Source organism: Anguilla rostrata, chromosome 2, assembly GCF_018555375.3.
Source record: "Anguilla rostrata isolate EN2019 chromosome 2, ASM1855537v3, whole genome shotgun sequence".
NCBI classification, from domain to species: domain Eukaryota; kingdom Metazoa; phylum Chordata; class Actinopteri; order Anguilliformes; family Anguillidae; genus Anguilla; species Anguilla rostrata.
The window spans coordinates 38,222,221-38,234,826 of record NC_057934.1 but is presented as its reverse complement, the minus strand read 5'-3'; the positions used below and the strand labels follow the sequence as shown (position 1 = coordinate 38,234,826).

At 44.2% G+C, this 12,606-nt stretch overlaps 1 protein-coding gene across 3 annotated transcripts in view; it reads left to right on the top strand.

Moving 5' to 3' along the window:
- The window catches only part of spop (speckle type BTB/POZ protein), a 101,524-nt gene extending 89,975 nt beyond the window's left edge, over window positions 1-11,549 (top strand). For all 3 annotated transcript variants that reach the window (XM_064321992.1, XM_064321990.1, XM_064321991.1), the window contains 2 exons: window positions 642-784; window positions 9,876-11,549. In XM_064321992.1, the coding sequence (XP_064178062.1) occupies window positions 642-784; window positions 9,876-10,020 (288 nt within the window). In that variant the 3' untranslated portion in view covers window positions 10,021-11,549. The remainder of the gene's footprint in view (window positions 1-641; window positions 785-9,875) is intronic.
- The last annotated feature ends 1,057 nt before the right edge of the window (window positions 11,550-12,606 follow it).

The window sequence follows — 12,606 nt, the reverse complement described above, 5'->3', positions numbered from 1 at the left end:
GCTGAATGTGGTCGGCATAGTTGGCTTCGTGGTGCTCGGATATGGGAGGGGTGCAGTCAGTAGGGATATATAGCATTGTTCGTTTCTCAAGCTACTCCTGCTGGCTGTCCGGGCACTCGCGTATGAATGGGTCTCCTCCACCCCTGCTCTGTGAGTGCATGACCTGTGAGCGCGCTGTGAAAAGAAGCACCTGGCTGGAAGGCGCATTTCAGAGAACCGCTGATAGCCTTCGCTCTCCTGAGCTGGCGGCAGGGACCATATATGACCATGCTTTTGCATAGTTCGCAAACATTAAAAATTCGGCTGTGATTGGGGATACCAAATGGAAAAAAGTAGAAGTGCCTTGAAAAACCAGATCACTATGTTCGTGTTCCTTCATCTCTCTGTGGTGGTCCTCCAGGGCACAATGTGGAAGGCTATGGCACTAAAAATTGAATGGGTCATCACGCTTAGTCATTAAGACTCTGAACTTTGAATGACCCTCATCAACGTGGTTTACCTTCCTTTCGTTCCTCTTCTATCTCTCCCTTAATGTCCTTCAACCTCTGTCTCCATTCCCCTGGCCCTCCCCCCACCCCTCTCTCTGCCTCTCTCGCTCTCTTCCTCCCTCCATGTGGTTCCTCCCCTGGCCCATCGTCCAGTATGCCCTGGAGCGGCTGAAGGTGATGTGCGAGGACGCCCTGTGCACCAGTCTGTCGGTGGAGAACGCAGCCGAGATCCTCATCCTCGCCGACCTGCACAGCGCCGACCAGCTCAAGACTCAGGCCGTCGACTTCATCAACTAGTGAGTCACGCCACGCCCTGCCCTGCCCTGCCCTTCCGTCACCAGCCCTTAACAGTGACACCATCCACTGACCATCAAGGATTTAGGAGCCTCTGCCGTTGGAGTCATAGTTTCCTGAAGCACCTCGAGCTGTCTTCTGTTAAATACTTCACCTTAATCTAGTCAGACACGTATGCGCACACACCCATGCACAGTAGACGCACATTAAGTTAATTTCCATAATAAGGGTTATGCAGCAATGCTAGTTCAGCCAAACTTCCATCATTTTATGAATCTTTGAAGTTAACGCCACTTGCAGCCAATCAAAATGAATGCTTGTTGAGAATGGAAAGTAAAAGCCACAGAAGTTTAAGCACATTATTCATATGCACTCATAAATAAGGTGTCATGAAGCACTACATGCGATAACAGATATAGAATGAGATAAAATGGTGTGAAAGTGCGCCCAGCCAACAGGAGGGAACTGACGTGACAATAAGCAGCACTTTCAAACATGTTGACATGTGGAGCAGACACATTAACAATTTAATTCTCACACATGGAAAGAGCTCAGGTAATTAACACTCTTCAGTCTCCGTTTGCTTTGGGCTGAATTCTGAAAATGAAAATCAGTTATGTTCTTATGGCACAATAGAGAAACCTTGGTTTGGTTCAGCAGACCTGTGGCTATTTCATTTGTATCTGCAGTTTGGAGAGGGTCAAACGTTGTATGACATTTTTACATTTTAATTTATGACATGCAGATTGTTTTAAGTACGGTCTAATGACTTCTCCCTCTGATGAATACATCTGAAAGCTGCAGCTGGTAACTTTCTCAAAGGTTGCAATATTGTGAAAGCATCTTGTAAATCAAAACACATGTTGGCACTGCCCACAGAGAAAGAGTATGTTTGTGCGTATTTTTATAGGTTCACGTTACTAGCTACATTGGTTACTTGCATTTTTCAAAGTCAATTCATGCCGCACTACTGTAATCATATAATTGGCTGCTAAATCAAACAGTTATGTGGCAGAGCGTGTGTTGGGGCAGGTTTGGCCCTGATTTAGGACCCTTTTGGTGTCTGGTCGTGTAGACACTGGCTTCAGCTGGCAAGCAGAGTTCTAGCGGGTTTTAACCGCCATGATTTATCCAATAGGCCTTAGCTTACAGTACCTACCTAGCCTTGGTAAACTACCTAAGTTCACCTACCACACAGATAGCGTTAGCGAGCATTTCCTTCTTTCAAGAACTAGCCACCAAATAAAGTAATGTTATCAATACTAGCTACCAAGCTACTTTGGTGGCTAAATTCATTGAAGGTACAATTGGCTGGCAAAAAGTCCAGATAAATTGGTGTTAAAATTTAGACCTAACTGTCCAGCAGAAACAGTGCCTGCTCCACATCGATCTTCAACTCCACCTGCTTCTGAAGCGCTTGCCGCCTTTTGATGCTTATTTTACTATTATAGCGAGCTGTATCCAATTTTCTTTTCTTCTTTTTGACAGTAGATAGCACCAGCGATGCAAGATCAGTCCAGTCATCTTCCATTAGTGAAACTCTTTCTGTCTTTGTCGAGACATCTAGCTATGTGGACTGTTATGTGACCACGCAAGGGCAATCTCACTGATGATTGGTTCATGACATGAGCTGGCCAACCTCTTTGATTGGTTCACGGTATACACCACTTGTTTTGAAAACAAAAAGTCAGGCCAACTCCCTTGATTTTGTTTTCAAATACCAGTGATTTAAACCGTGAATTTGAGGGTATAAAACTTGTGTATCGTGCTGGATTTCTCTCACAGCAGGGGCGACATAGCTCAGGAGGTAAGAGCGGTTGTCTGGCAGTCGGAGGGTTGCCGGTTCGATCCCCGCTCTGGGCGTGTCGAAGTGTCCTTGAGCAAGACACCTAACCCCTAACTGCTCTGGTGAATGCGAGGCATCAATTGTAAAGCGCTTTGGATAAAAGCGCTATATAAATGCAGTCCATTTACCATTTACCATCTTTCTATGACTGCTACCAATGAAGCATGTCCATTCCCTGATATCTTAAAAAAATATATATTATTATTTATTATATTTACAAAATGAAGTCTTCCGGAATCCATAATTTTCTATATCAACCGGTCCATTTTTAATAGCATGTTGTCCTGTAGGGGGTGCTGGTGAGCCAGAGTTTGAACCTAGAAGGTACAGAACTTGAACCGTGAGCAGGAAACACCTACACAGGGGGCAGTTTAGATGCACCTGCATATATACATAGCACGTCTTCATTCTGTGGGGAAAATACACGGTCCCGACAGGAAACAGACACCGACATGGGAAGAATGCGCTAACTGTACATAGACTAGGTCACATTAGAGCAGCACACTCTGCAGTTATAAAGTAACAGGGCTGCCTACTCTGTCACTACTACCCTCATGACTTCACTACATGTAGATGTTCTCACAAACTCACCAGTGTAACTTCAGTTTCTTAGCAGTCATTTCAAGGATAACATCTTATTTTCATGTATACATTATTGGGCCTATCTACATAGCCTAATATTAAGTCATAGAGCTTCATGTCTGTTGTCTTTTAGATAAGCAAGCAAGCAGCGCATGCAGTACTGAAAATATAGTCTCTGGAGTCTCAAGTCTGGCGACAGATTCCTGCAGAAATTAAACCTTCATTAAAACTTAAATCAGACAGTAGTTATAAAAAAAAAAACTTGAGTGCAAAAATGTGTCAGCAGAATCTTATTATGCGTTACATAGAACTATTTCTATTTTAGTTCTATAGCGCTGCATTAAAAGGCATAACTGTGTCCAGCTGTTATCTTTTGTACTTGATATTTATTTCTCGCTTATATTTTCACTGTTTTTTTTTTGTGAGCAAATGTGGTTGGAAGCTTATTTTTGCAATGCAGATTCCTTACTTGAACCTCATTATTAATTATAGCCCTGGCTTTATGACAGTTTAATTTGCTACAATATTGTTGTTTTCAGAGAATTGGCCTCTGGGGACTCCCAACAGCAAAGCATTATGAACCCTCTCGCAGAGAAAAAAAATCAATAAGATAGAAAACAAAACATGTTTTCAACCAATATAATAGCCTTCTTCAGCCACTCTTCTGCCCTCTAACCCTTGTTAATCCCCCCAGTCAGACACAGCCCCCCCTTCCTCCAACACTGCCTGTTTCCCAGGCCTGAATGTAATCTTTGCCTGGAGCTGGGCTGGTGGGGACTTGGGCAAGCAGGACTATAGGTTTCGATGAGAAGTGTTGTCAAGTATGCCTGTACATACATGCATACACACACACACACACACACGAACACACATGTGCAACCACTGTATACTCCACATGCAGGCATGTGCACTCACCATGTTTACAGACACACATTTACACACCCGTGTCACAGATGCGTATGCAGACACCGATGCAAACGCCGCAGTCAAAGACATTGTAGTGAGCATTTCTGAGGAACATCGATTCAGGTGAATAAACTCATTGGATACTTTTACATGCACACTGGCATCCAAATTGTTGTGAGTATTAAGTTTGCGGTAATATTCCGTTTACGTGGTTTGGAATAACACTATTTCTCTAATACCCGGGTTTAAATGGATTCTTTAAATAATTGCTATAAAGTCAGAACTGAGGCAATAATCCGCTCTTTAAATTTGACTAAGCGTGAAGAGACTTTATTTGTCCAAAATGATTTAATATTAATAACTGCACGCCACTTATCACATCACTGTGTGTTGCTGTTTGCCGTGTTAGTTTGAGTTTGAACAACATTCGGTTCAATGCGTCTGGCAGGGTTGTACAGTGCTCCCGTTTTAGGAAATTTCTGCTACTGAAAATTGATGTGTGGTCACTGGATAATTAAAAAATAATTTAGGAGCCCATTCGCTAATTGGGATACATTATTGTGCTCCTAAATTTAACTTATGAGCGCATGTGCTCCTTGTTAAAAATGTTAGCGTAGCGATGACCTTTCACACGCACAGTTTAAAAAAAGCCAAAAGAAATCAGATGAGGCTGGGATTATGCTGGAAGCGGAGCGCTCTCTTAACAAAGGCAGTGCAGAGCCTGCTTCCTTTTGGCACACAGCTGCTGTACGAGTGCACGCGGAGAGCACGTGAGGTGTGCTGGCGTCAAGTGTAATTTCTCCTCACCCGGCGTGCTGGTTTCACAGAAACACACTGTGGAAATACACTGTCGGTGGTCGTGTTTCCATCATTTCACCGCAGAAGCGTAGTCCTTTCACTACGTATTTGATGATTGTCATGTCTTTATTGTTGTTGATGTTTATTAACAGAGTCATTACGACTGATGATAAATGTCCGGTCTGCTTTTGAAATATCCCTTTCTAAATTAACATTGGGTGTGTCACTGAATTATCACCAAAATAAATTAAATGGATGTGGGATAGTAAATATTTAGGCGGTTATTTCAACACGTTGCCTAAATAAAGGGTGTAGAAACGTATAGATCTTCTTGGCTTCATGAAAGATTAACCAATCACAAGTCACAACACAACCTAAAGGAAATCCAGTCTTTCAAGATGGTTGTCAAGATGGACCACCCAAGGTTTATTATTGAGGTGGAAAAACACTGGGAGCTGTAGGACCCACCGCACACCTTTTACAAGGACACCCTAAAGAAAGAGAAGTCTTGGGATGAAGTTGCCATGGCTTTTGAGGTCTGTTTAAGTAATTTGTATAACAGGGCACTCCACTTATTTTGTTCTCAGGGAAAGTCATGCTAAAACTAAATACCTATATTTGCCTATATTGACATTTGCTGTGTACTGTATGCATGTTATTATTCTTTATCACCGAGTGAACAGAAGTTGTTAGTTGTACAACCTGTTTCTAAAGGTCTGGAGAGCTAAAGCAACAACATTCTTGGCCTGTGCACTGAAATATATCAGTAGTGTGGATAATCTACTTTGAAAGCATGATTTCATAACGAACAAGTTACTTCACCTAGGGGAAGAAAAACTACCACAGATAAGCTACCCTCAAGATAAATGGTTTTGTTCATTAAAGATGGAAAAAGTACTTAAAACAGTTTCAAAAAGGGTAGAAGCAAATGCAGCATTCACCATAATACAAATTAACACGGCTTAAAAAATTTAGCTAATTGGGATGTTAATGAAAATTTCATTAACAGTAATGTGCAAGGACTGTTAACCCTGTTTCTAAAGGCAGTTTCTGAGCAGGCCACAAGAATCCTCTTGTGGACCCTTCTGGTATAACTACTTGCAAACTTCTGCTATTTGTACACTCCACTTCTGGTGTAATTCCAGACATTTACCTGCTCCAAATCAAAAGGTTGAGCAAAAATCTAGGTCACCTAATAGTTATATTTACACCAATTTTGATAATTAAGATAAACATATAAATGAATTTCACATGACAACTTCTGTAGTCCGTAGACTGTTGCCTTAATCATATTAAAATGAAATTATTGGTGTGCACGTAAATGTACCCAGTGTTGAACCCCCCATGCCATTTGGACAATCCGAGACTGTTATGTGTAATCCCTAAAATTTGGCCGGACTTTCATTTTGCTTTCCCTAGAAGTTGGTCTGTTGAGAACGTACCAGCAGCTGGCCTGGTTCCAGGGATTTTGTCATTAGCCTGCACAAAATGAGCCCTCTGGTATTTGATCTTTGACCGCTCCGAATGCTTTTAATTTTTTATTGCGATTTTTCCGGTCGGAGCTTTGTGATTTTCTCCATCTTCCACGTCCGTGTGGGATACCCCTCCTTTGTCCTCGTTTGCCATGCTGTTTGTTTTGCACTCAGCGAGCGTGACACGGGTTTCTCGAAGGGGAAGCCGAGGCATCTGAAAGCTGGCTTTGTTCTGCATTCGATTCATCTCCGCGGTTGGTCAGAAGAAGCGCTCGGGATAAAATCCCCTGGCCTCCTGAGGATACTCTGCCCTAATGGCTGAAAATTGAGCAGGCTCGTAAGGAATGCTCCGCGCTTTTAGCGAGACGTGAAGGCGGAGCCGTGCGCCGCGCCTGCCAGACCCGCCTCCTCCATTGGCCCTCTCTCTCTCTCTCTCTCCTGCCGCTTGCCCTGAGGTGCCGCCTGAGGACGGCAGGGCTGCAGGACGGTCCCAGGCAATTGGCGTGTGGCTGCGTTGCTTTTGTACCTCAGCCCTGAGGCCGGGTACAAGGATCGCCATTCCCTGTGGAAGTTCTCTGTGCAGAATGCTCTGCTTTAGCACTGAGAGTCTCTGCTTGGCTTTATATGTGCTGGGCTATCAACTGCTCAATTGAATATTGAAGTATTAATGGTGCTAATGTGTCTCCGCTGACCCTTTTCTGTGGTTTCGGGGGTTAACCGACGGTGATGCCAGTTGCTCAGATAAGTAATCAGTCGAGCATCTGTCAAAAAACTTGCCCTCATGGGGGCGGGGGTGGGGTGATGTGGCTAGCCTCAAAAACCAAGGGCCCGAGCCAGTAACAAGTGCCCTGCATTATTTAAATGCCTTCTCAAGTTTCAGGTTTACTTGTCTTTTGTCTCAGTGGGGACTTCAACTTTCCCTGTTGCTGATTAGTCCTGACACCACCTTTTCCATTTTCCTATCATTTTTTCCCCCTGCAACAAATTAGCATGTGCAAATTAAAATATTGCACCCAAAACAGTCACACAAGTCCCCCCCACCCCCATCCCCACCCCCACCACCAGCAGCCGATGATTGTCAGGTTCAGAATTTATTAAGGTGGCAATAGCAGTTTTATTTTCTCCGCATCAGTCACCTGCGGGTAGTAGGTTGATGGTGGGTGGCACTGCGTCAGGATTTTGAGAGTCTTGGAAAAGGTTAGCTCCAACATCTTCCAGTCTCATCGGTCCCCGAGCCCCTCTCCCGGCCCTGGCTGTGATTTAATAACCTCCGCCAGCTCTCGGGCGGCCCCTTCGGACACGGATGTGTTACCCGCCCGAGTGGCGCGGTCCGGCTATGGAGGCGATCTCTGGCATCGCTCGGGGGGGACCGCAAGGCTTGGGGCTGCAGCGCTACGCTACTCTTCCATTATAAATAGATACGCCGGAGCAGCTCTCTCCCCAACCCCCCTTATTCTTGTGCTTTTATCCCACCGCGTCACCTCAGGACGGCTTTCAAGGCCGAATGAGGAGCTGCCGTTCAGTTGAGGAGCCTATGGCAAGAGCAGGGGTGGGGGAGGGCGCTTGGGAACCGTCCTGGAGCCGATGCGGACGTACGCCGCGGGAAGGAGCCGGCCCACGCGGAGCCCAGTCTAGCGCCCCCGGAGGACCGATGCGTCGTCGTGGGCGGGGGCGGGGCTTTCTCGTCCCGCGCGCGCCAGGAGTGTGCGCCGCGGGAGCCGAGTGGAGCGGCGGGGGCGAAATGCCATTAAAGGGCTGTTCTCTCCCCGTCTTCGGAGCGCTGAGAAGGAGCCCTTTAGGGACACGAGGCTGAGTCGCGGGGGGCCTCTCTCTGGGGGCGGTTAAGGGGGAAGGTGGGCCTCAGCCCGGCGCGTGTTAGTGGGTAATAACACTCGCCGGGGCTGAGGAGCGAGGCCTACCAGGAGTCAAGTGCTCTCTGGCAGTAGATGTGTATAATTATGTCCAGAGACGCGGTGTGGAGGCTTTCTAATCACGCTCCACCTGCGAGCAGGTTGGGCGCACGGCAACCTTCTCTCCTCAGCACAGGGGAAGGGAGGTGGAGAGCAGAGAGCCAGTGATGTCATTGATGACCTCACTACTGCCTTCCCTAGCTGCATGTGTGGAGAGAGAACTGATTTAATTGTTAATGGCGTGTGCATGTGTGGGTTTGTCTTGTGAATGTGTATACGGTACAGACCAGAGTATTAGGCCCCCTGTGTTTTTTTTTTAAGAAAACCTTTAGAGAAGAATTATGCACATTTATTGAATAACAAACCAAAGTATAACATTTTTTCCCTGATTTCTACCAATAACAACACAAAACGATGAGGTCTACTTGAAAAATAATCTTAGACATGACTCCTTGAAATAGCCTCCTTTGGCTTTAATTACAGTTAAACAAATTATTGGAAGATCCAATCATTTTGCAAAGTGGGGGGTGGAGGGGTGGGAGGGTGGTTGCGGGCTAATTAAATTGAGTAAAATCTTATCTACCTTCATTTTTTAAAACCACAGGTAGCCTAATGCATGTAGCCTATAATGTAAGAAAAATAGGCACCCAAGTTGCAAGAAATATGCCGCAGAAGGAGTTGAGCTTAGATAGTATTTCCAGGTGCAGTGTTCATTACACTTAAAAAGGCCCCGCTGATGGGCAGTAATGTTAATAGGAGAAGACCAGGAAGAAGAAGGATGACATCAGAGGCAGAATATAAATATCTTGTGGTGTCTAAAGAAACTGTTCACATACACATCCTTTTAGACCAGCAGTTTGTAGTTGCCGTTTCACTATAGTCAGGGGGACTGGTTTCTGTCTAGTCGCATTGAGTTCTTCCTGTAATTGTGGTGCAGTTTTATGGCGGTTTCTCTTGCTAGACAACACAAGATATTTGTCTTCTGCCTCTTCATCTTCTGTAAACATCGCTTCCCATCAACTGGAACTTTCTGAGTGTGCACTGAACGCTCCACCTGAAAATCTCAAGCTTCTTTGCAATTTCTAACTCAGAATGACCTTCTTGCCACAATGTTTACTTGGCCCTGCACATCTAAGCCTAACGCTGCCGCCTTTGCTTTATTTTGTGCAACTTTAGTACCTATTTTGCTCTACAGGCTAAAGGTATTAGGCTACATGGGGTAAAAAATCTTGAGGTAGATAAGATTTCACTCAATTTAATTACCTGTCCAGCTCCCTCCCACCCATCCAGCTCCCGCTTTGCAAAATTATCGGATAGATTTACAATAATGAATCTAATTGTAATTAAACGAAAGTTGTGTCTAAGATTATTTTTAAGTAAGTCTTATTTTTGTGTTAATGTAGGTGTAAATTGGGGGAAAAAAATTGTATTGTTGTTCAATAAATGTGCATATATTAACTGAATTCTTCTCTACCTGAAGTCATTTTTTTTAAACTACAGCTGGCATTATACTTGTGGCCTGTTCTGTGTATGCGCGTCGCCTCTGACACTAACGGATGCTCTTTCCCTGTCCTTTCAGTCACGCGGCGGAGGTGATGGAGACCTCGGGGTGGAAGTCCATGGTAGCCTCTCACCCGCACCTGGTGGCCGAGGCCTACCGCTCCCTGGCCTCCGCGCAGTGTCCCTTCCTGGGGCCGCCCCGCAAGCGGCTGAAACAGTCCTAGTGAGCAGTGCCCTCCCCCCCACCCCACCCCCCCTCGTAGCTAAGCTCTCAGCTGCTCCCTCCCCAACCTCCTCCACCTCCAGACACTCTGATGAGTCCACTGTTAAACATCTACCCCACCCCCCTAACCCCCCCCCCGCCAACCCCCCCGCCCCCCTCGAAACCCCCTCAGCCAATACTGCTGTATCTGTATCTCAGAAAGCTTGATGGGAGAGCGAAGAGGGATGAGACGGGTGACCCGTGAGGCAGGCGGCTGCCGTGCGGCTCGCCCCGTCTGTGAGCCAGAGGCCGCACGCTGTGACCTCGCCACCAGGAGTGAGGCAGCCCAGCAGGCCGATGGGGGGGGAAAAAAACTCGCCGGACTTTCTCCGCGGGGGAAAGGACTAATAGCGTTATTATTAAATCCGCATCCATTAAATGGGAATGGAAGAGAGAGAGAAAAAAATGAAATGTCCAGGCACGGTTCGTAATCTTTATCCCATCATCCCCCTCTCCTGTCTGCGTAGTGACATCGGAGAATGCGTTGTGAAAGTCTGCGGGGAACATTTGAAGATCAAAAAAAGCAAGGTGAAGGAACAGATAAGCCCGTTGACACCAAGATGCCATCGGCCATTCCAGAGGCTTCTGCAAAAACTGCAAATACACAAGAAACAAAAATGGAGGGATATTTAAAAACAAAACAAACAAAAAAAACGGCAACGGATAACTTTGCACTACTGTAGATGTCTGTCTGCTCCTGGTCTCAGTTGTACATGCCCACAATGACTTTATATTGAGAATTTGAAGAGGAAGATATGGGAGTTGACTGGACATTCCAGCCAGTAGCTGAGCACTGAGGAGACTCAAGAAGAAAAACATGGACTCTGCTTGGCTTGCTGTTAAAAAATGCAACTGAGAGAAGATATATAGGAATATAATTACGCAAGCATACAGTTGGAACAATGTAAATTAATTTTTGTGACATTTGTATTTGAATTTTTCTTTCCTCTTAGTAGCACTTGTGTATTAAAATCCTCGGTTTCTGTACAAAAAGAGAAAAGTAACCAAAAGTCAAGTTGCTCAGATAATAAACTAAAAATTGCCAATAACAATTCCAAGGTCCAATCAGGCATGCGGATCTTCCTTTTGACCTTTTTTAATTTCAGAAAAAGGCTGTTATACTATAGATGTTTTTTCTTAACAGTTTGTACAAACCTCAATGTTTTGAACATATTTAAGGAAACTTTTTCATCCACAAAATTGAAAAACTAACGACAGTTTTTGGTTTGGGGTAAAAAAAAAACAATTGAATGAACACGTTTTAATGTTCAAAATATCCAGATTATTTCTTTAAGAAAAATGCAAAAACCAACAAAAAATGAAACACCGTCAACTGTTTATACTCAAATGCAATCACCTTCAATATTCCATGTGAAAAAGAATCCCTTTCTTTCCTTTCCTTTATAATAGGTGGTGTTCATAAGTGACACTTAAATAGTTGTAACAATGTTTTGTTCCTAAAGGAATAAATTGCAACTATTTTGTATTGTATTTTGTCCGAGTCCTCTGTGAATTTAAATGGATCTACAACAACAAGGGTCAACTTTGAGTGTACTAAATTTTTTTGTGCAAACTTAAGCGTTTACAGGAAATGAATTTCTTGTCTCATGCATGCTAAAAAAAGGTCAGATCCTGAGATGACTACTGGATGTAGTTTTTATCCAATTGAGATTATTTCCAAATCTTAGTTGAAAAGTTTGTTAGTGGTTCTTTTAAAGATACATTTTACAGCAGGAAGATTTTGGAGTCATTTATTGGCAGTCAGTTTGTCAGATTTATAATTTGGAAAACCAGATATCTCAGCCGAGCTGCCAAGACCTAAATGTCAGTTCAATTGGAGCTCTTATGTGTCTTTTTTAATCATACCGGGCGCATATTTCTCATTTTGCAGCAAGAACTCTCCTTTGAGATTCCATTCAGTAATTTATAAACGATGGACGTGTTACACCAGTACTTAACTGAAAATACTGTAATTCATGCCAGGGAATGTGTGCACCCCATTCAGGTCAATGAAAACTCAATTCTCTGAGGGTGCTGTTTTGCTCTGAGCTTTTAATTTGCAACTTTAGGTATTTAGCAGATGCCTTTATTCAGATAAACGTACACTGATAACGTTCTTTACATACAGTCCGTTTATACTGCTGGATATTACTGAAGCATTCGAGTTCGTTACCTTTCTCAGGGATATGACGACAGTGCCCCACCTGAGAACCAAACCTACGGTACAACCTCAGGAGTTACAAGCCCAGCTCCCTAACCATTATGCTACGCCGCTGATGATTGTTGTGCTGGGATAGACCAGCCAGAAATGTCCCCGAGAACTCCCACGTGGTGGGAAAAGAGAGTAAATTACTGTTTACACGACAGACCGAGGCAGTTTCCTTTTTTGTAATGGATGTGACTCCTGCTCGTGGATGAAAGGCAGAATGTTAAGGCAAGTAGTTGCTTTGTAATTTACTCCCATCTCATAGTACGTACTGTATATCCTTGTTTGGAGTTTCGGTGTGCTAACCGTTATTAATATTTAATGAAACCACAAATATATTTG